Below are 25,634 nucleotides of genomic sequence, written 5' to 3'. Positions count from 1 at the left end.
TCCACAATGCTGATATCCTGTTGAAATTAATATTCCTATCCTGCGAAAAAAATTCCAAACATTGTGCTCGACATTTGAACACTAATATACAATACGATATGTCCCCATTAACATAACGTCCACAAATAAACAATTTACAATCCGTGCTTATTTTAATGTTTCAGTTCTCGTTGTACGTCCCAATCTGGCTTCATGTTTTGTTGAATTATTTTTTCTGATCAACAGATATGCTAAACTTAACAGTGATTCGTTCCTTGGGAACAGCTGATTACCCTGGTACTTTGACAATGAATATTCGTCGGAATGTTTTAGAACAGATAATCATATCAACTTCTGGTACCAGCTGGAACAATGTGTTATTATATCAATAACATTAACATAAACTTTTGAGTGGTTGTAAAATATTGTTTTTGGATTTCTATTCGACATTTTCTTGAATTTTGACACAATTTGAAGCGTAGTTTGGAAAGTAAATTTCTTTGAGTCATATTCTTCATATTGCGTAAAACTGAAATAATCGGTGTTGTAAATTTATGTTGTGTGAAGGGCGTTGCAAACATCCCTGGGATAACTGGAATCCTTTTTCTTTCCATCTTTACAGTTCCAGTTCCAATATTTCTACTACTTTCACATGTTTAGATTATGATCATATTTCAGAGACGTAATACAAGATACTAGTTGTAATCTTATGTCATTTCTCTTTGAATGGTTCAATAATCTTCATAATTAGATGTTTTCCTACTTGATTTTCCTGTGGGGATTTCTTCTTATAAGCAGTACGAGTTTGCTTTCAATATACGTATATCTGACCTTTGTATCGGCTAGTACATAAAATGTAATTGATTTGGTTTGTTTGGCATGTACTAAATGCATTAACACCTACATTTCGAGGGAAGATACTCAACGACGATTCGATTTGCACTCTTGGCATTAATGTACGATTTATCGGACAAGAAAAGGAAAGCATTTAGAAACTTAAAAAAAAATAAAGGGATCATGTTACATATTTGTACTTTCGTTATGAAATTGGTTAATGAACTGATAGGGTAAGCGTCTTTGGCACTGGTGCCACGGATTTAAATGACAGCGGAATTTCATGTGGTTCACATGCCACATTAAGCTAAAGGTCCACATGCCGTACAGCCTCACTGTTGAACGGGACTCTAGGGTCAAAACTAACTAGCTGTCAATAATTCGTAGTTTATGGATAGTTTTTCGCAGACGTAGAAATTTCCTTCAGGAATGGGAACTTGACACTTTGTACAAATGTAGATTTCGCGACAGAAGTAAATTGAAACGTCCGAGGACGAAAAATTACCTCCTCCATGGAGGAAACTTGTTGGTGAAAGTGAGAAAGTACTCATTATAATGCTACTCTAGAAAAGGATTCCAAAGCTTCATAGAATGTCATCTAAACATGCTAGTTTTAAATTTAGCTCAAATGAAGTACGTAAGCTCCCAGTGCAGTAAAAAATGTAAAAAAAAGAAATAGAAATTTTTGTCTATGGTTTTGGAAGTTAAGTGGCAAGGGACAAATCATACATTAATATTAAGGGTGTGGAAGATTATAAATTTATACCACCCATCCTGTAAAAATGGTAATGTTTAGATGTGAATCACTCGGAAATAATAATTGAAACACATACAATAAAATATTCCCTCTAACCAAGGACTTAAAATTTCACATAATTGTAGATATTTGGTGTAAGTAAAGGTAAAGCTGCTAAAAATACTTTACTAATTTATGAAGAATATTTGGAGTGCAAGTGCGTCATAATTTCATATTGTGTCACTCAATTGCAGTTATAATGTTGTTAGTATATATATATATATATATATATATATATATATATATATATATATATATATATATATGCATGTATATTCCTCTTTACGTGCTTCCGCCTTACCTACAAACATTATTTTCTTCATCTTCTAGTTGGAGTATTTTAAAGAGGAAGATTAGTGAGTGCTTGTTATACCTACATTGCTTAATACATATTAAGGCCACACCATTTAAATATTTCTTGTCCCATTATATGGTGGTTTAATAACATTTATCATTGAAGTTGTACCAGGAAGATAAGAAAGATCATATTCACATTTCTTTTATATTCAAATTTATTCTTCAGTTTGATATTCTAACTTGTCACAAGAATCGATGGTAATGCAATGAAATGAAATGTATAATAAACGATAGAAATAAGTCCAACAGAAAGTAATGTCATAACGCTAGAGGTTATTACAATATCACATTCCAGAAGTACATTGACCAGTCAGAACATAATATGTAATATTCTAGCATATGTAATATTCGACTTATTTAAGTCTGACTCCGAAGATAGCAAGAATTCAGTTTGGCATGGAAGAAAGGATCGTTTATAACTCACTAGAATCATAGTGCAACACACCTGAAAACTCACATATTACTTTATTTCTATAAATTTCGTGGCTGAGGTAGGTGAGCTCGGATTTCATATTTAATGATATCTTGATCTAACACGAGTAAGATTGGGTGTGTTTGGGGGCAGTTGCAGGTAGAGAAATTTCTTGTGGTTTGAGGAGTAGAACACTGTATTCCTCAAACCACTCAGCGCAAGTTCGTCCTTATAACAAGAAGTGTTGTCTTTTGACAGATAGAAATCTCAATCTGGAATATGGGCGACATAATGGGTATAAGTGATAAGTAATAATTTACTAATAGGTAGAAACCACGATGATGCCCTGCACTGATACTAATGGGATTATGGATGTTCATGTGAATGTCCAACATATCATAATGGATCTACTAATGGCTTCTTATGATCCCGCTGTGTACGACCGAGTATCTGTTCTCCTGGAAGAACAGATTTTGACCCGGTCATTAATTTGATGAAGGGCATATTGAGATTCATCGAAGCACATATCGTTGTGTAGTTGCTCTACGGTCCAATGACAATGCGCAGGTACTCACTTCAGTTGTAATTAGTGATAATATGTGGCAAAATTCATGAACATGTGGGAGGTTGATTGAGGAGGCCTATATCAAACAGTGTTTTTCATGTTCTCAAACACACTATTGAACTTTTGGGTTAATTTTGAAATAGTTTGCACCCATCATGTTACCACTCTCGAATTTTATGACTTCTCCTGAAGGTGCAGCCGTTTGATATCTTGTAGGTTTATTGTTCTTTACTCACCTTTGGAAGGCACTCACCAGTAGGTCACGAATACTAGGCAAGTCGTTCATTTCCGAGATTCTCGTTCCCAGTCATTTGCCATCATAATCTCGCCCCTATCATGGTCTGATATATTGCCAACTTTATTCTTTGTGCCCAAAAGCCTCACACTGTGAAAGATCGGCATGCAGTACTGCTATGCCCCTAGCACTTCATTCCAAAAGTAAAAGATAGCCATAGGAGTTAGGCCAGGAAATATATATTTTGCAAGTGGTTTCACAGTGACGTCACTAGTAGGCCAATCTGTGCTTAAAAAATATATTTCATCTTCTCACCTTGCATCTTCATCTTGAGAAGAGCTTAGGCATCTTTATTGCCTCTTAGTAAATAGAAGCTTTTCCGCCATATCATGCTTCTCTTTCAACTGTATTTTCCATCATTTCAGTCAAAATGCAAATTATTTCGGAAGTATTCTTTCAAATGTTTCTGTTATTCTTTGTTCGAAAGTCATACACAAATAAGGTACCAGGAGCAACCGTGAACACACTTTGGTTTCCCAGCAGAAATAAGAAATATTACACTGTTGCAAGTGTTGTGTTTCAACATATGCATTACACATACTCAACACTCATACATTGCACAAATACAGTATGTGTCAGATCACTGAATTCATGACGTGATAGTAAACCATTCTGACCGGTTCTGAAGGTCAGGTTTCTTCAATTGACCGAGACCACTCTAAAATTTGTACTCTGCTTCCATGCTTGCTTGACCAGTTTCTTAATCATGATTCACGTATATTTTGTGCTTATTGAACTCAGTGTGCCAGACATACAATAGATTCTGTGATATTCTTCCATCACCATACAGTAAATCTCAACAACTTTTTGGTAAATGGTTGCTCGTGAGGTATCTTCTAAATGCAATAATACTATGACACTACGAACTTCCACACTTGACCATGTTTCCAAGTGTGCAAAAGTACATTTGCCCGAATGTCGATTATTTGAAAAGTCAGAGAAAAAGATAATAAATATGGGCCTTATGCAGAGTCTTTCTGACGCGTGATTACTACCATACTAAAGAGTTTGACTAACATTTGTTTCCTGCAGTAGTCAAACATTTAGTATGATGCTAATCATACGTCAAAACTTCTCTGCATAAGGCGGTATGATATTACCTAGAGGTCGTTTTATCTCTATTAGTTCACACTTACATTTCCAAAGCTTATTTTCGTTGTTTATCTCTTGATTTCAAACACGTGTGTTTCTCCTGTGTAATAAATACAAAACGGAACACAATTGACGTTCAAAAAGTGCTGTATTGTTTGTAACAAGATGGCTTCTCCTTTGTTTTCTTACTTTTCTGTTCTTTTTCTACTTTATCATCATATTATTATTATTATTATTATTATTATTTGCATTACTTTTATTTGTTTGTTTGTTTGTTACTCATTTGTTCCCAAATAATAGTTATTATAAAACAGAAACACTAGTCACATGATTCATTTTGTTTACTTCTATGGGTATTTTGACATAGACTAGATTGCACCACAAAAATACACGAACAATTAACTTCATCCATTTTGACTCTGGAACTATTACTTAAATAGTTAATACTTTTCTGACGAAGTTTTATACTTATTTATTAAAAGTAAAATAAGTAGTAACAGTTTCAATAGCTTACCGTCTGATCAAGTTAAGTTATTGAAACTCTTGCTACTTATTTTAATTTTATGTCACAAAATATATGTCTCAAAAGTATTGATTATTTAACTAACAATTACTATATTTTATAAGTATATACCATGGAAAAGGTTGGGGCAATGGAACACCTTCAAAAATACAGTTGCGATTCAAAATTCATGAATCACGGATCTAATAGAAGCCATTAGATATTGATAGTAGTAATCACTATTACAGAAAACCTCTGAACACTCAGGCTCAAGTGTTTCAACTTATTTGTATCAGAGCTCTAAAATTAAATTTATAAAGTTCTCTTTACTTAATGAAGTAGATTGGCAAAGAAGTAATAATGCTCATCCTCTCTGAACAAGATAGGATATCTATTCATATATTGTGATGATTTGAGGATATTACGATCACAAAGGATCTGTTGAAATAAGGGTAATATTTAACGAAACGTTTTGCTATCCATAATCCCATTTCAGGATACACTGTTGAGTTCACGGCAAGGTACAGTGAAGAATCGGTAACTATAAAAGATCGAAACATTCCTGGCCTATCAAAAGCGAAGACAGTTAAAAACAAACAGCTTGATGTTGCAGATATTTGTAGAAAGCCCTCACCTTAGCAGTCGTTAAACTACTGAACAACATGATAATTGTATGACATTCCATCCATACAAAATTCGTCTGATACGCCAGCTGAATGAAGATGGCTTTGATCGGCGTGTAGAATTTTGTAAAGATATGAAGGAAAGTGTTAATGATGAACCTACTTTTCTTACCACCATTGTGCTCCCTCATGATGCCGTATTCAACCTAACTTGTCAACAGACATAATTACAGATTTTGATTTAACAGTAATGGTCGTTGCTCCTTGGAAACATGTACTCTTCATCCCAAAAACTTGAATATCTCTGCGGCAGTATTGAATAATACAATAATTGGTTCCCTTTTTATTTATGACAATTTCCCTTCAGAAGGGTATGATGATATGGTTCGAAAGCAAGTAGTTCCAGCAATTAGAGATACTCTGAAAGACAATTTCGCCCACACATGGTTCCAGCAACATGGTGCAAGACTTCACCAAGGTATAAATGTGCGGTTATTATCAATTTCGATATTATCAATACGATATTCATTTTTCTCCTATTACAGCGCCATCTATGAGAATATCGAATACGCACTTAAAGTAAAAATTGAGTATTTTCGGTCACATAATCCGAATTTATAACAAAAGTGGGTGGTTTTCATTTAAAATTTTAAAATTGTCCCTTTCTTCCCCTTACGGAGGAGGGGGCAACTTCATTTTATTTTTGTTGATCTTTTTATAATACAGCGGACGTATATCGTGATCTCTTAAATTGGAATTATATTTCTCGAGATATTTAGTTTATTGTCAACCTGAGGTGACGTACGACGATATTCCATTTTCTTACAATTACAGCGCTAACTAGTAGTATAAGGGAAAATGTGCTTCAAGTACAACTTCCTAATTTTCGGTTGGTGATTCCTAATGTTCAATAAAATTAAGGGGTTTCAATTTGAAATTTTAAAGTTTTCCTGTAGTTCCCCCTTGGGAAAGGGTAGGACAACTTCAATTTATTTTAGTTGAATAGATCTTTTAAACATATTGGACACGTGTTTCGAAATTTGTGAATCGCAATTGTATTTGTCCAGATATTCCACTGTCCTGACCTTTTTGTTACACGATGTATGTTGATGTACTACCATGAGCAAAATTAATGACGCGTCTCTTTATTTTGAAGTTTTTTTGAAAATATCTCCGTTTTCTTTATATGTTCGAAATTTCGAAAGGTTTCCCCAGCAGGACAGGTTAATAACAAACCCGTTTTTAATATTTGTGTTAGATATTAGCTTAAAATAAAGAAATTAGAAGCAAAAAACATTAAATCGACAGAAATCTCGAGAATTACCAACTCTGCTAAAGTGGGAAATTTTCAAGAACACGAGGGAATTCTGCATTTCAACACGAAGCAGCGACATCTATGTCATTGAGAGAAATGTGGATTAAATCTACAAACTAAACTTTTAACGAATATTTCTAGTATGTCTTATTATATGCATTATCTGCAAACTCCAAATATATGAATATATGCTAAGTATTAACATAAAGATAGAGCAAATAGTGGAAATTATCTATGGAAAAGGACGAATTGGTAGGACGATCGTAATGAAATATCGTCTTTACCGGAACAGGCTCAGTTCACGTAAAAAGACAAATAGCTCAGTTAGTTAAAGCAACGAGTTTGTATGCTGAAGGTAGCGGGTTCGATCCCGTGGAAGTGCCGTTATTATTTTTATCACTACACTACGGTTGTTTTTTTTTATTTTTTTATTTGGGAAAGAATCAAATTGTAACGTATGTGTAAAACTCATGACAATACCAAAAAAAGAAAAAATGCTGTTGTCGCACTTGCATTAGCGTCCCTAATTTTGTTTGCAAACACTTCCGTAATTATTTCCCCTGTGCTCACTGCTCACCATATGCTCGCTGGCGCATAACGAATGTTTCCCAGTAAATGTTAATTCTAATTTGGAGAATTTTATAAAGTTTCACAATATTTCTCACTAGATAGTCTTCTAAGTGTTTGGATATTTTGATAACAGATTTCCCTATTAAATGTTTAATTTTCCCTAGATGTTTAATTAGGGAAAAGTTTTACAATGTATTTGTATTCAATTGAAATCGTTTTGAATTTACTACATAAGGTAAGTAGACCGAAGGAGGAGAACTCAAGTAATTGATATTCTACGTAAAAGCAACCTATTGTAGAATGATGATGCTTCTTACCTTCAGCACATAATCTTTACGTTAGAGTCAGACAGAGAAAAATCTTGGTTTTTCCTCCTCTATGACCACCCATCTTAAACCTCTACATATCATTGTTCGTCTCACAAAATGTCGGTGCTCCAAAAACATTCAAATAATAATAATAATAATAATAATAATAATAATAATAATAATAATAATAATAATAATAATAATAATAATAATAATAATAATCCTGAATATGCCATCCTTACATAATGTAGGATATCTTAGATTCCTAGTTTAAATCTTAAATATCTTAGTTTAAAATGCTTTCTTTAGTACTTATTTGAGCAACCATGTAGGAGGGGGTACGACTTTTTATTTTGCCCCTCTCATTTCAGTAGCCTTCCAACAAAAAGTAATTTTTGATAAGCAGGACAGACAAAATGAATAAGAAATATATTTACAGCATCCTTTCCCCTTTCATGATTGGAATATCACGTAATATTTTTTATTCTACGAAAGATGGCCCTGTGCGGTTAGGGGTAGGTAACTAAAAAAATACCTAATATATAGCGCCCCTTGATTGTAATATTACCGCTTCTTTATTTGTACGAGGGAGCCCCTACACAATCAAGGGTGACAAAAAGAATAGGAAGAGTGTCTATTGATTCCAGTGGTGGATCCAGCACGAACTCCTGGGGGAGGGGAGGGGAAGTGAAACATTCTTTTGATGATGTGAAGCTGTCACAAATTACCACTTAACTAAACTAAACAATAGTGGGGGGAACTGGAACCCAGTCAGTTTAAATTGATGTAAAAGTTTAATTTTTGGATTCATATTAAAGTTTTGGTTTCAAATGAGAATTTCAGTCCCAGTGGTCAATGATCAAATCTCGTGGGGCTCTTCAGTGTAGGCTAATACGGCCCCCTTATGAGAAAAGGCAAAATTATTAACATGTTTATAACTTTCGAATTTTTCGTCTATTTTAAAGAAATATTTTGCTTCGTATTAAAGCGTTGGTTCCAAATGACAAACTCAGTCCGAGTGGACAATGATCAAATCCCGGGGGGGGTCTTCAGTATAGGGGGCTACGGCTCCCTTATGGGAAAAGGCAAAAATATGAAAATGCTTATAACTTCCGAATTTTCCGTCTATTTTAAAGAAATTATTGGCTTCATATTAAAGTTTTGGCTTCAAATGACAATTTCAGTCCGTGTGGACAATGATCAAATCTCGGAGGGCTCTTCGGTGTAGGGGTTTCGGCTTCTTTATGGGACAAGATTCACGTAGTTGATATTGCAAAATTGTTTTTATATATATAAGTGGAAACTTGCACCATTTGGTTAATTTCACCTATGTTTTGCAGATTCATATTCCAAGCAATAGTTACTTCGCAGAGCTAAAAGAAGGCACTTACTAGTTTCATTAAAATGAAATTTCTTTTATGAGAGGAGCAGACGAACGAACAGGTACCCAAACGTTGGTTGAGTCGTACGGTTGAAACTCGTTAAGCTCGCTTCAATTATTATTATTATTATTATTATTATTATTATTATTATTATTATTATTATTATTATTATTATTATTATTATTATTATTAATAATAATAATAATAATAATAATAATAAAGCATTGCAGGGACCTTTGGGGTCCGTGGCTCGATTCCACTTCGTGCCAAGTGAAATTTGAGGTGGACAAATACCGTGTGCATGGGTATGTGTTTTCTTGAGATTTTCCATTTTCCTCCCACTTTCTTCATTTCACCATTTCATTCATCATCATTCTCCCTTAGCGTAGGTGCATAATCGTCCAACGTTAAACTAGATATTGCAATTTCAATAATAATAATAATAAAAATTAATTCAACTGAAAGGACTGTAATTTATGTGGACAGCAATTATCATAAATATGCAACCATTATAAAAACAACGCTTTGAGTAGAAAGATAATCCTTCCCAAGTGTTAACAAATGCGCACGAGATAAGACATGTCTCGAGAAAGAGACAAGACGCGCTTTGTGACATCCAAGATAATACGAGGCAAATGTTTTGGACACGAGATAGCTTGTAAAATGTCTCGTCTTGTCTGGAATGTCTCGAAAACAAAAGTCTAAGTTTTAAAATTATTTTTCAAGATCTATTCTCTCAGAAGTAGTTCTCTGCCTTAAAATTAATAACGACATTTGTGATTTAAAAAAAGATAAACAATGCCTAAAGTTAATAGTTAACTTTTCGAAAAGAAGCTTCATTAAGGGTGAACCTGAAAGATGTCCACAAACTTCAGGAGGTGATTCGTGACATCAAAAGGAGACAAATGGTTCTCTTGCAGTTTTCGAATTCAGCTTCGTTGTCGAGATACAGGGTTGCCAACTGGTCGTGTTTGAGAAACTCACTGGGAATAAATTCAAGTCCAAGAATAAACTACTACTCATATATTTTTCAGGTCAATTGACTTATACCATGTTGTAAGGTCAAATATTTATTTATGAAGTGTGTACAAAATTCGCCAGGGTCTTTTCTGAGAAAATCGTCGAGAAAAAGTCACCTCCAAGAATAAACTACCCCTCGTAAATTTTTCTAAGAGAAATATCTGATACTGCAATATAGAGTTGTTAATTAAATATTGATTAATGAAAAATAAACAAAATTGTTAAAACCATTTTTGAGAAAATAGCGTTTTTCGATTTTCGGCTGTTTGTAAACCACACTTATTTTAGGTGGTAGGAAAAAATGGAAAAGCTCCTGTAAGAATACTAAGTAAACCCTAAGTTTAAAATTTGGTGTAGATAAGTTGAACGGTATGGCCTCTAGGAGAGTGCATATAAAAGTGTGCCGAACGGACGGACCGGAAGGACGGGTGTCGAAAAGTCACATTTTCGGTATGTAGACGCCATGAAACATGTAAATCCGTTGAAATCTGAATTTGATATTATTTTCACAATCACTATATTTTCTTCTCTCTTTTGTCGCTCGAAAAAGAAAAGCCTGAGTTTACCACAAAAAGCTAGGGAGTTTCTCAAAAAATATTCAATTACAGGGCCACCGCACTAAACGTTTTCAATTCAATTTCTTAACTGTGTTAGGCCGCAGTTGTTACTGAAGTGTGTACTTGGATAATACGAATAAAATTATCGTATTATTCAAATACATCGAATGTCAGATTATCGAATAAAAAACTTCGATTGAAGAAAATCCACACTACAAAACTAACTCACACTTTGAGCACATTTTCATTAGACATATAATAGACCAATTAATGCAATCATTGTTTATGAAATATGAAAAAAATCAAATGAGTCACTTTGGGAAAGTCGTTCAAAAAGAACACGTCAGGAGTAACCTACCTCTTGTGAATTGTTTCGAACAATGAGTTAAGATATACTTTTGGTTATTAATGAAATATTTATTTGCGAAATTTGAACAAAATCGCCTGTCGTTCGAGAAAATTGTCGGAGAAAAAACCTTGACGCCAAAAATAAACTATCCGTTGTAATTGTTTTTCATAGAAATGACTTATACTAAAATATAGGGTTATTAATGAAATACTTATTTATGAATTATCAATAAAATTGTCCGAGTAATTTTTGAGAAAATCGTGAGGGAAAAATAACTCCCCGAAGAAACTATCTCTTGAGGATTCTTTCAGGGTAAGCGAGTTATTCCATATTACTAGGTTTTTAATGAAATATTTATTTCTGAGTACGAACAAAATTGCTTGACTCATTTTTGAGAAAACCGTGGAGGAAAAACACCCCCAAGAGTAAACTACCCCTCGCATATTTTTTCAGGACAAACGAGTTTAGCCATATTGTTCGGTTATTAACGAAATATTTATCTTTGAAATATGAATAAACTCTTTTGAGTCGTTTTTGAGAAAATCGCCCAGACAACACTCCACCAAGAATAAACTACCCCTCGCATTTTTTTTAGGACAAACGAGTTATGCCATATTGATAAGTTATTAATGAAATCTTTATTTATGAAATATGAACGAAAACATTTGAGTCCATTTTGAGAAAATCACTGAGAAAAAACTCACCCCCTTAGTATAAACTACCCCTTGTAGATTTTTCTCAGATAAATGCCTTATAACACAAAATAGGGTTGCTAATTAAATATTGATTTATAAAAAAAGAAAGAAAACAAGATCGTTAGAGCCAGTTATGAGAAAATATCTTTTTTTTTTATTTTCATCGTACAGGAAACTACCCTTGTTTTGGGAGTAGGAGGGAAATAAAAAAAACTATAGGAAATACTATGAAAATCTTAAACTAAAATTTGGTGCAGATAAGTTGAACATACCGTAAATTTCCGTTCAAGTATGGCTTCTAGGCGAGGTATGGCTTCATGTATGGCTTCTAGGCGAGTGCACAGAAAAGTGTAGCGAACGGACGGACGAACTGATGGACATGTATCGAAAAATAACTTTTTCGGTGTTAGGGGCTATAATACGTGTAAATTCGTTGAAATCTCAAATTTGATTTTTTTTCGAACACCATACTTTCTTCTCTCATTTGTCACTTCAAAGTAAAAGGAACTCAGAACTACAGATAAAAGACACCTACTTTTACACATAGACATTTATTGATTTAAAACTGTTTTAGTTTGTGTCATTTCACTTCCAATTGAAAGGTTTTACAATGATTAGCGGCATACCAAAGACGAGACGGAAGTTTTCAGGAAGTAAATGCATTCAGAAGTCTAGACTGCATTACAGCCTGTTTTTATTTCTGCAATTGTTAACAGCTGTAATTTCGTCCAAACGCTACATGAAATAATTTTTGGTTGACGTCATTGTATTACTATTTTAGTATTGTTCTCTTCAGACTTGGTTGAAGTTTTGTCTTAACGGTTATACATTTTTTTCTTTCTTATTTCATCGTTACACATAAGAACAAAATGTTATGGTGAGTGGATAGATTCGAACCTACGATCATTGAGTTTATATTCTTCCAACACTTTACCAATGGACCAAGTTTTGTCTTCACGTTAACGCCCGGTTACAGGGTTTACTACAATTTAAATAAAATGGCTGGCTCTTAGAATTCCCTGCTCACATATTTCGATAAATAATTTTCATTGCTTCGTAGATACGTAGAGCAATGTTTAGATACACATTTTAGGAGAGTGAATTTTGGTGTATATAATAATTTCATGCCAGGTAAAAGGTAGATAAGTTTTGATAAAATATTTCATATGTAGTTCTCAATAATAAGCTTGCTGTTCGGAGTGAAGTTCCAAGGTTCAGCATTGCCTAGCAGTTTTTGCTATTAATATCCCTTCTAACAATATTGGCAGTGGACAAAAGTTAGCCCGTGTTGAAGCTTTTTGCTCCTAATTTAGTTATTTTACTTATTTAAGGAATATATTGAAAATTGTCAGCAGGCACGTATGCAGTAATTTATTTTGGGAGAAGTCCGACTTCAATATTAGGATAAATTATAATAAAATTTAAAAGATAATCCTTAAATTTAGGCTAAATTTACAGAGAAGTTGGGATTTCAGAGGGGAGTCCGGACCACCTGGACCCACCCCTAAATGCGTCCTTGTTTGTCAGTAACGTTTCATCATTTTGAAACCCTCAAAAACTTCGGATATATAAAGGAAAACGAGTTATTTTCGATAAAATATCACTTCAGAGGACGCGACAGTTTTATTGCACATGGTGGTATCCCAAGTTCACAAGGGCAAGAATTCATTAATTTTGATTCTCTGTCATTGTGCTCTATCGAAAGGTTAGGTTTGTAACATATTACTCCTACGAACAAGCATGACTGGCAGATAGGAATACTGAACACAACTCCAGAGAAATGCATGCTGAACTTACGTTTATAGCTACGCTTTGGTGATTTGCCCTCAAGGTCAATCGAGTGGTAATTCAGTTCCGTCTCTGTTCTTAAGCCATGTTCGTATTACTTCGAACAGTTTTGATAATGAAAAGCATGCCTCTTAATATAACAGACTTCTTTCGCGTAAGAAATCGAAACTCAGTTGGTCAGAGCAACTAGTCTGTAAGAATTAGGTTGTTAGTTAGTTAAAAGCCCAGTACGAGTAAGGGTTTTTATTACTATTGTTTTTATCTTTTTTATGTGAGGAAAAATCAAATTGTGACATCGCGATATCAAATGTATTTGATTAGGTAGCTTTGTCTTAGCTAAACTTTAACATCAGTAACCGTCGAAATTATTTCACCAACTGATCACTTACTGAACATTTCAAACACGTCAAACCAGTGGCATAACATGAAGGTTAACCTCTCCTCCGCAGTCCTTAGTTATGCGTCCGTACTTTCAAGGGCGGACTAAGGTCCGGGCGACTGCCCGGGGCGCCAGAGAAAGAGGGGCACCAAAACGAGCCTCAAAAAGTAAATTTTATAATGTGCTTTCTACTGACGTTTTTGGTTTATATTCTTGTAAAGTAGTGGCAATTATATGATCTTTTTCCATTTCACTATGGAAGAAGAGAGTTTCATAGTACTAAGGGGGCTGTATCGAAAAATTGAGAGATGGCATGTAGAATAAAGAGTGCCGGGAATTAAGTATTGTTTGTTTGTTTGCTTGAGTTTAGCGTTCCACGGTTATGCCTTAATGGGCAAGGGAGATGTGGATACTAATTATAGTGGAATCCGAACCACTTTTATCGTTCAACAGTAATCCACCGGGAATTGGACCCGGTACCACAGAAGGCAGGCGTGCTAGCCACTAGACCAGGGGGGGTGGAGTTGGTATTGTTTATAGCGGGCCATATTCTTTGTGAACTTTTCCTAGGTAATGGATTTCTTTTTGAAAATGCGTTTAAAACAGGGGCGTCATTTAGGGAGGGCAGGGAGGGGCATTTGTCCCCCCTGAGTTTGAGATGTATATAGATTTTATCATTAGAATAGTAGTAAATCAGTGAAAAACGCGAAATTTTACTTATATCAAGAGGTCTTTCCCCCCCCCCCCAAAGCAAAATCTGAAGTGACGCTCCTGGTTTAAACTATTAAAAACACTATGATAAAATGTAAAATATAGGCTACTACTAGGGGAAGGGCGCCAAAAAGTCACTTTGCCCGTGTGAAAATTTGGCCTGCTCCGCCCCTGCCTACTTTCTGTATATTTTTTGGTCTTGCAGCTTGTGCGGTCCCCACGCCACATTGTTGCGGGGGCGCTATTTACGCCTACCCTTCGAACGTAATTCAATAACTGTTTAAGAAATTCTACCATCAGCGTGAAAACGGGAATATATTTTTCTAATAGTCTCATAGAACTTTCACTCAGAATGCCAGATGCAATTTTTCAGAGTGGGCTCTGGCTAAGTAGAAGGAAGATCTGTTTCCTAAGTAAGTTCCTTTCAGAAAGTTTGCTATTTCTTTAACAGTGATGTAAATAAATATACTTATCGTTATTAGCTCGACACCAAACCATCCTGGACAAATCCCTCTAGAACAATGATCGGCAAAAGTTATTCTGCATAATTTTATAAGCGACTCAAGGGTGAAACACTTGTTAACGAAAGCAATGTTGTGTATATACTGCCTTGTTTCTGACAAAATATAAAGTCTTTTGTAATCTTTAGACACTTTTCCTATTCTTTTTGTCACCCTTGGTTGTGTAAGGAAGCCTCGAACAAATAAAGAAGAGGTAATATTACAGATAAGGGGCGCTATAAATATATTAGGTATTTCTTTTGTTACCTAACCATAACGGCCTAGGGTCGTCTTCAGTAGAATAAAAAATGCTACGTGATATTACATTCACGAAGGAGGAAAGGATGCTCTAAATATATTTCTTATTCATTTTGTCTGCCCTGCTTCTCAGAAATTATATACCTTCTGTTGGAGGGTGCTGAAAAGAGAGGAGGGGAAATAAAACGTCGTGCCCCCTCATACATTTTAAATTTTGTGACGTGGTTGCTCAAATTATTAGTAAAGAAAGCACTTTAAACTAAGATGTGCAAAGTTACAACATTATGTAAGGGTGGCATATTCATTAATAATAATAATAATAATAATAATAATAATAATAATAATAATAATAATAATAATAATAATAATAATAATAATAATAATAAATATGAATGTCTTTGGAGAGCCGAAATTATGTGAGACGAACAATGACATGTAGAGGTTTAAGATGGGTGGTCATAGAGGAGGAAAAACCAGGATTTTTCTCTCTCTGACTCTCTAACGTTAAAATTATGTGCTGAAGGTAAGAAGCATCATCATTCTACAATAGGTTGCTTTTACGTAGAATATCTATTACTTGAGCTTCCCTCCTTCGGGCAACTTCGCTTATGTAGTAAATTCAAAACAATTTCAATTTAAGACAAATATTTATAGAGAAAATTAAACATTTAATAGGGAAATCTGTTATCAAAATATCCAAACACGTAGATAGAAGACTATGTAGTGAGAAACATTGTGAAACTTTAAAATTCTCCAAATTAGAATTAACATTTACTGGAAAACATTCGTTATGCATCAGTGAGCACAGGGGAAATAATTACGAATCTGTTTGCAAACAAAAATTAGAGACACTAATGCAAATGCGACGATATTTTCTCTTTCTTTTTTTTTTGGTATCGTCATGAGTTTTACACATATGTTACAATTTGATTCTTTCCCAAATAAAAAATAAATAAAATAACCTTAGTGATAAAAATGACAACAGTACTTCTACGGGATTCGAACCGTCGACCTTCGGTATACAAACTCGTTGCTTTACCTAACTGAGCTATTTGCTCTCTTACGTAAGCTGAACCTGTTCTACAGTAAAGGCGATTTTTCATTACGATCGGGCTAACAATTCGTCTTTTTCCATAGGTAATTTCCACTATTTGCACTATCTATACGTTAATACTTAGCATAGATTCATATATTTGAAGTTCGCTGATAATGCATATAATAAGACATACTAGAAATATTTCGTTTGTAGATCTAATCCACGCTTCTCTCAATGACATAGATGTCGCTGCTTCGTGTTGAACTGCAGAATTCCCTCGCGTTCTTGAAAATTTCCCACTTTAGCAGAGTTGGTAATTCTCGAGATTTCTGTCGATTTAATGTTTTTTGCTTCTAATTTCTTTATTTTAAGCTAATATCTAACACAAATATTAAAAACGGGTTTGTTATTAACCTGTCCTGCTGGGGAAACCTTCCGAAATTTCGAACATATAAAGAAAACTGAGATATTTTCAAAAAACTTCAAAATAAAGAGACGCGTCATTTATTTTGCTCATGGTAGTACATGCAATAATCAGTACGTTGTATGTTGGTAAAGTAAAAATTTCTTACTCATATTTTGTATGAAATGGTAAGTGTCTTATATGTATAGAGTTTTTTTGTATTCATTAGAAAATCGATAAGATATAAATAAATAGTTTTATACCATTAAACATTCTGGTGTTGGTTCCGGAACGAACACTTTCTCCTTTATCGTCGGAATCTGAAAAGAAGAAGAGCTACAATAATACACTTCAATTATTAGTAACGCAATATCAGTAATATTTCTTTGCAAATATATACTGTAGGTACATATTTTTATTCAAAGTAATACCATTGTAAATTTTAATAGTTTTCGCAAACGAGCACTATGAATTTTAACCCCACTTCTTACGATATTTGCATTATTAAGAATTATTAGATAATTTCAAGATTATATTATGTTACTCTTTAAAAGAAAGAATAGTATGGCATTCAGGGTATTAAGAAACCTTAATTGAAAATTGTATAGAAAACAATCACAGTGTAAAAAGAAATACATTGACTAAATCTGAATGAAATAGCACGTATTTACCTGTTGAGTTTTTGCCACTTTTGGCTCCGCCTATAATTAAAAAGAAAAGATTTTTTTAAAAGCGTTTATAGCACATATTAGTATTGCAACATTCCCGATGTTATATAATTTATTATTTTTGCATCTGCATCTTTAATCTAAGGTCCATTTTTAATACTCTTGTTAATACTTAATTTATGTTAGACTCTAGTAATATAGGTTTGAAATAATTGTTCTCAGAAACAGTTTTTCTTATGTAATTCTTCTTTGTAATTTCTAATATGCCATAAGTTCTAATCTGAAAACTGAAGACTATAATTACAAGTAAAATAAACTTAAAACGATTGGGAGCTCTTTCGTGGCTAAGCGGTTAGCGTACCCGTCTTTGACGCGGGAGATCCGGGTTCGATTCCCGGCGGGAGCTCATGTGGTTCAGATTCCCCGTTAATCGGTAAGTCCAAGTCTGATATAGCCTTGCAGTTGAACGGGACGTTAAACTCAAAATCAACTCAACTCAAAAGGATTCACTCAATGAATAGATATAGTACGCTTGTTCTGTTGTTGATTCATTAAAATGCTTTATCTTAACGCAATATTTTATCTCGTAATGAGGACGACACTACTTTAGTCAGATATAATGCACAGTGTTGTCAAGTTAAATCAATCATGTAGGTCAAAGCTATTACAACACACATAGAATGTAACATACATAATGTTGAAACATATAGCGTATAGCGTTTATAGAAAAGCCGGAATGAAATGAAGGAAACAATCAAAGAGATACTGGATTTTTGCTATGTACAATAGAGGTTGAAAACTCACGCACTTACGCCTGACATACATTATAGGGTAGATCCTAGCAATCTCTTACGATTTTTCCCAGGGTAAAAATCACAACATCAGATCGCATGTCATTTCGTATGTCGGACGATCGTATGAGATTTCTCTTGTTTAGAGCACGCTCCATTTAAAAAAAAAAAATCTTAAGATTTCGATTTAAGCGACATCAGGTGAAGAAAAGTGGAAACAAATTTGTTTTCTCCCCGCCAACAAAGATGCTATTTACGTACTTATTGGGTACACCAGGAGCATAAATTTTATATAGATATAATACAAAGTAACCGCTCTATCACAACAGATATGCAAGGCAGAAGACATTGGAAATCATTCCTGGCCGAGTAACCGTTGTGAGATCTGGCATCTCTTTGGAGGAAGTAAAAGAGGAAAATACTTTACAAAAGGGTTGAAAGGGTTGAATTTCTAACGAGACACTTCACAGCATTTTTCGTAAGATAAATCCTAAGATATGTCCTAGGATTTATCTCATAGTGTGTAGGAGGACTTATACGACATTCCAACATACTATCTAGAGAATGTTTACCCTGTGGCTTAAAATATGAAACTCAATCTGATATACTTAGGTCTGTTGCTAGCAACAACGACTTAAGAAGAGAAATGGCAATAGTGTACAGCTCTGTATCAAGATAAATAGATTGACTTTGTAATAAATGTAAATTTCTGTGAAACTTTCTCTCGATTTGTAATACTCTCTTTAATTACCAACAAACACACAAGGATTATACAGAATACAAGGGATATAGTATACAAGGGTGCAGTAGTATACAAAGGATATAGCCAGTCTTAACATTTATTGAAATATAAATTTACGTAATTTGAAGTGAAGTAATTTGACATTATCTCTACTGAACTCTCCTAAATCACATTTTTCCGAAACAGTTTCATTTATTATATTGATATTCGTTGCTATCTGAATATACACATATTACTTTGCTTTTGTCAACTTTGTATAAAATCCATAATATACCAGCACGATTACGTAATTATATCTACAAAATAAAGGTAACAGTTTATCCCATAAAGCATTCCTGCTCTAAATTTAAAAAGTATAAAATATCGGTAACAATAATAAACAAAAGATGTAGATATCAACATTTATCGGTACATGATATCATTAAAATTCTATCGTAAATCAAACAGTGAAATTAAGTTTCTCCACTTTGTAAGCTAATAATTCAGAACAATACTATGCGTATCTAAAGAAAATAACATAACATATCATTAACATGGGATTAGCATAACATTTCCTTTTGTACTCTTGATAATAAGGATTGCGTCTAGTTTTTGCCTGAGAAATTCAATTTATTTGTTGCTATCTGTACTAACGTTATTGAAAAAATAACATAGATTGATTATTTTAAAATATTTTATATTAAAAACAAATACATTATTCTTTAGATTTTCATAGCATTAGTAGTTAACTAAAAATAATTATTGCCCTATTCTTACCTGAAGATGAGGGGTTCCCGGACTTTTTGTATGTAAATAAAAGAAAAGTTCCGCAAAGTTCATTTGTATTGGCACAATTAACGTGAAATACTGACAACTATTGAGGGAAGCTGTCAATTGTCGTACAATAAATTAATTTATTTTCCGTTCAAAAACTATGACAGACTTCAAAATTATAGATGTATAATGTTCTAATCAGAAATATTAGAAGGTTCAGTTCAGAATTCATTTATTATTATTATTATTATTATTATTATTATTATTATTATTATTATTATTATTATTATTAATAATAATAATAATAATAATAATAATAATAATAATAATAATAATAATAATAATAATAATAATAATCTTGACAGCTTTATGATGAGCTCAATGTGGTTGAGTTGATTTTAGATTTAACTGCCCGTTCAGCAGCGAGGCTATAAAATATTAAAGCGAAATAGGTGCATTTGACTCCATAGAATTTTGAGAATTTATATAAATTATTTTCTTCTAAAGGGAAATGTAATAGATAATACAACGAAATGCATATTGTGACAATATTTTCCACATATAGTTTGTGCCAAACAAAAGTGGCGCGGTTATTTTCATTTTTGGAAAGTAGAAAAATGTCAGTTCTACGGTTCGAAAATGAGTTGAGTTGAGTTGAATTTCAGTTTAGCGTCCCATTCAGCAGCGAGGTTATGTGAGACGTGGACCTACTGATTAACGTGGAATCCGAACCACATGAGCTCCTGCCGGGAATCGAACCCGGGTCTCCCGCGTCAAAGACGGTTCGAAAATGAAAACAGTTTTATATGGTAGATGCATATTGACTAATTTAGTTTCGTTTGTCATTCGTCTCAAATTAGCTTCGATAGAGATGACCGGTTTTAGAACTCAAAGATTCGATTTCAGAAGAGATCAGTTTAAATGAAAAATATATTCTAAATGGTGTTGAAGTGCAAAGAACTACTCAAATCCTTTATCTGACACGTGCATATGCAGATAAGAATAACAAAAAGCAGTCAGTGTACATGCATTTATAAAGAGGGAAACTCAAGTATAATTTTAATTAATTTATTGTTTTCATTTTACGTATTACCAAAAGGTATCAAAAATGAATTGTAAACGGATGAGACGTAACTTAATCTGGCATACATGATTGCATCATGGTGATTAAATGCTTGCGTATAGTGTTGCCAGCCTTCTTTAAGCTTAAGAGTTTCGATTTTTAATTACTTTGTAATTTTCTGCAGTGAGTTGCAATTTTTCAGATAAAGAGAACGTTTTAAATACAATTTTCAAATCAAACGTTTTAATCAAAAATAAAAGGTACTCTTAAAGAGGACAAAACCTCTCCATATTATATAACCTAAAGAAAGGTGTTAAAGAAAACAGAAAAAGAGAACAGCGATCAAATAAGAAACCAAAATTTCCAAACCAAACTTGAAACCAATGATTTTCAAGCCAAAATATCCACACTAATCATTTTAAAGCTTAAATGTTTTCAAACCTAAATACAGATGAACACTTTTAAACCAAAATTTCTAAACTAAAAGTTTAAATACCTAAGTTGATCGAAAAATATGAAGGAAAGTTTTGAAAACTTTTAAAAGTTTTATTAAAGTTTTGAAAATTGTCGGCCAATTATTTTGCATGAAAGATGTAATTCTTGTGATCAACGATCAATGTGCATGAATAACTTTCGAACAAGGGCTTTATACTAATATGAGTCGTAACTATTATCTTAAGTGGGACCGCGGTGGCTTAGTGGTAGCGTTCACCTCTGATGCATGGGGTTCTTGGTTCGATCGCAGCTTGCGCCAAGTGCACTCTGTGATGGGAAAACACCAATGCATGGGTATTCACTGGGTTCTCCCGTTTTCTCTTACTTTCTTCATTTCACTATTTCATTCATTTTTTATTCTCACCGTATCTTTTAATGTAGCAGGCATACAGGTGGAACGTAACACTGAAATATTTCATTTCATTTCATTTTATTATCTTAAGCTTCAATATAAATTTTTAAAATTAAATTTTGAGACAAGAATCGAAAGAAAATAAGAAAAAATGAAACATTAAAAAAAAGTTTTGAAAGAGATCAACCATTCGTTTTGCATCAACAATATCTTTTCAGCAATCAACCAGTTAAATCAGAATAAGTTTTCACTAATAACCTTAGCCAGTGATATGTTTCTAAAGTTGAAATTGTGAAATCGTTGTTGTTACAAATCAATCGATTTTAATAATCACATATCAGGTATCAAGGCATAAATTGTATCATAAATCACTTTTGACAATGAGTTACAAATACAATCTTAGGTTTCAAGGTGTGAAGTTGTTATGTATATATCAATAGGTTAAAATAATTATCTACTAAGTTTGAAGCCCAAAACTTGAAGATTGTAGCAAGGATCAAAGAATCGAGTTTCACTGGAAACCTTCCACCAATGACCTTAGACTATGTACATATAATGGTTACAAACCCTAACATTCAAAGTGTGAAAAGAAACATTATTTTATATAATTCAATTTTATTCTTTGCTTTTCTAAGTTTATAACCTAACTTTCCATTGCCAATTTAAAATTTATATTATCAGAGATAGTAATCTAACAATCAAATTACGAACAATTCAATTACACTAAACATAAATTTCCTTGAATGAATTAGGAGAAAATCCTTAAGTTTCAAAATCTGAGATTGTGAATTAGAAGGATAGATCCATCAAATATATTGGACTTTAGGCTATTGTTTTCTATATGTTTCAAAGTGCTAAGATGATACATAACAACAAAATCCTCAAATTTAAATGTTGACATCTTTTACCCATAGAAGGTCAGACGTTAAATCATCCATATTTATCGATTACTATAGATCAACTATAATTTCTTTGACTATTACAAACCTTTAGAATGAGCTAAATCTGCTCAAGAATTTTATATAGAATTTTTTAAAGTATTTGTATTCATCCATCCGGATGAAAGACAATCGGTGATTGTATTAATCCACATGATCACATGATACAGTTCGTCTTAGAAGGGATTTATGCGAACCCTGACACCTGGATATTTATGAAAATTGGTACACTGACTAACTGCGTATCGCTAAATATCGTAATGATAGTCACTCGATGCGGAAATACCTTATTTACGCACTATGTATAATATATATATACCAAGCAGTGACCGAGTGAGGATGTGCCGAGTACCTCGAAAACGCCGAAAAAAGGCAGAAAATGAAAAATATGTACAGGTAACCTGATACCTACAGGAGGGGGACATGGGATCAAGAAGACGACATGGTATTTAAACAATTCGTATAAAACGTGAGAGGAAATCACGTTTCAAAAGATGGGTTATCACTGGTGCCAAATAAGGAAGATATGAGGCTCTAAAATTAAGAAATTATGGGTTCCGTACAATGAAACAAAAAATGTACAATAACAACATGACTGCAGAAGGAATAAATGTACAGTAGGTAATAAACTACAGTATGCACAGTGCCTAGTGAACAACGGGCTTGAAATGTCATATCGTTGAAATATCAGATTTTGTACGTTTCATGCCACAGCTTCCCTGTAATCTTTAGAGACACTACGACATCATTTCTGTGGTTTATAATGCATGAAGGATTTTATGCAGTGTTGCAACCCAAAGACAGTTCGTTTATAGCTCTCGGAAACTGTTCGAGTAATCGATTCCACACAAACGCCTTTGGAATTGCTGGGCTACAGGAATACTTGCTGTTCACTGTTCCGCATGTTGTCACATGGAACTACTTCTTTGTACGGCTACTCTAACATGTGCCCTTTTTGGGTGAATCCTGTATCAAACCCATTCGTCACTGGATATTGTTCATGCTGTAGTGTACTCCCTACTGTAAATTTGTTTCTTCTGCATTCTTGTTGTTGTACATTTGTTCGTTTCATTGTACGGACCCCATAATTTCTCAATTTTAGAGCCTCATATCTACCTTATTTGGCCCCATTGGTAACTCACCTTTGCTTATTTTCTTTCACGTTTTATGTCAATTGTTTTAATGTCATAAAATGATATAAGTTGTACTTAAAAAAAAAAACTAAAAGTTTATGTTGGGAGGACAACACTGCTTATGTGTTAGTACTGCCCTATTCTTGATAAAGTGTCCTTCTTCTGTAGGTGTCCGGGTACCTGCACACAGTTTTGATTTTCTGTCTTTTTCCGACGTTTTTGGGGTATAAATCGGTCACGGTTTCGTATATGCATTACGTATAGTGGATAAACAAGACATTTCCGCACCTAGTGACCATCACTACAATTATTAGTGTACCACAATTAGTCAGGGTACCAATTTTCATCAATATCTAGCTGTCACGGTTCGCATTAAGCCCTTGTTAGTGAACATTTAGCACAATATTCCCTCCTCATGCAAATTTAGTCCTCCTTCCAAAATTTAAAATTACCACTAAATAGAAACTATCATTTTCGTCGTAATGTATTTTTACAATTTTGTATTTATTGATGTGGATAAGCAGAACCAACAAATCCTACACAAATTAACATTCAAGTTTATAACAATATATATTTTTGACAATTCGAAATCTTAAAAGATGGGTCAATGTACCCCTCACAAATTTCGAAAGGAAATGTTGGGTTATTCAAGACCTACGCTATGCACTTAAATGCTGATTATTATTAATTAACCAGTTCACTTTACAAGCGACTGCTAATCAATATAAAACTTCAATTCTCTATCTCTCCGCCTTTAATATCCACAATTGCCTCCTGTACCTAGCTGTACATTATCGCAATCAATAAAGTTTCAGTAACACACATATACTCTTCTACAATCTTATTTGTTGTAAAACAAATGTTCCAAAACTTGCACATTTAACCCAGCAATTAATATTTTAACTTAAGCTCAGCCACTTTGGGCTCTTATTCCTTTAAAACACATCAGCCACTACTGGCTCAAATCCTAACTTGAAGAATGGTTTCACTGTCAACAACTTAATACATAACACACTGTTATAACACTAGTTAACAAAGGTTTTGTTACATAAAAGGAAATACCTGTTATTAAAGGAACTTTTTGCGCTGAATTCGAATATGCACTCGGTTTTTCTCCATCACGTACGATTTTCCCGTAACAGAGGGATTTTCGGGAAAACCCTTCAAAAATTTCCCTTTTCGTTTATTTTACACCCCAAGATCTTGTCCCCTTGCATATACTAACATAGAAATTATACCTAAGTATACTTTGATTCATAATTAACAAACCCTCCAAGTTTCGTAATAATCGCTTTATTCTTTCTAGAGAAATAAATATGTTTGTATGTATACTGTGTGTACTGTTTATTGCACCTTATAGTAACGCTTTCAGATCTCTTAAGTTGAGGTAAAACGTTTTGCTTTATTACCACAAACACATATATAAAATATAATACAATATAATTTACAAGTGTGACAATTTACAATAAACAATAATACAAATGTACCAAAAGGTCATGAAAAGACAATCAAAACTATCACAATATATGAAACTTCCATTGGGTTACAAAAACGTACACTACTTCCTTCTTTTGTAAGAAATGTTGCATTCTCTAACAAGACCCCAACAATAGTCCCCCATCATTGAAGGATCCCATCGTCCCTGGTACCTTTTCTCCATTGCCATTATATCTTGGTGGAATCTTTCCCCCTGTTTGTCGCTGAGAGCACCTAGGTTAGCAGGAAAGAAGCTGGGATGGGAGTGCAAAAAGTGGATTTTTAAAGACATCCTACAACCCAACTCTTTGTATTTCTGTATCATGTCTTCTACGATTTCTGTGTAACTCTCAGCTTTGTTATTGCCCAGAAAGTTGCGCACAACACACTTAAATGCTGACCAGGCAGCTAGCTCAGCACTGTTTAACTTGCTGTCAAAGCTATCATCAAGCATTAATTTCCTAATTTGGGGACCAATAAACACTCCCGCTGAAATC

The 25,634-nt window shown here is 33.7% G+C and overlaps 1 protein-coding gene across 2 annotated transcripts in view; it reads right to left on the bottom strand.

The window, feature by feature from the left end:
* The window catches only part of LOC145683724 (uncharacterized), a 154,835-nt gene that overhangs the window by 6,496 nt on the left and 122,705 nt on the right, over positions 1–25,634 (bottom strand). For both annotated transcript variants that reach the window (XM_081755195.1, XM_081755196.1), the window contains 2 exons: positions 17,398–17,427; positions 16,990–17,046 (listed from right to left, as the gene is read on the bottom strand). In XM_081755195.1, the coding sequence (XP_081611321.1) occupies positions 16,990–17,046; positions 17,398–17,427 (87 nt within the window). The remainder of the gene's footprint in view (positions 1–16,989; positions 17,047–17,397; positions 17,428–25,634) is intronic.

This window comes from Thermobia domestica, chromosome 4 (assembly GCF_964235325.1).
Source record: "Thermobia domestica chromosome 4, izTheDome1.hap1.1, whole genome shotgun sequence".
NCBI classification, from domain to species: Eukaryota; Metazoa; Arthropoda; class Insecta; order Zygentoma; family Lepismatidae; genus Thermobia; species Thermobia domestica.
Note: the sequence above shows the minus strand (reverse complement) of the source record. Positions and strands in the feature narration are given on the sequence as shown.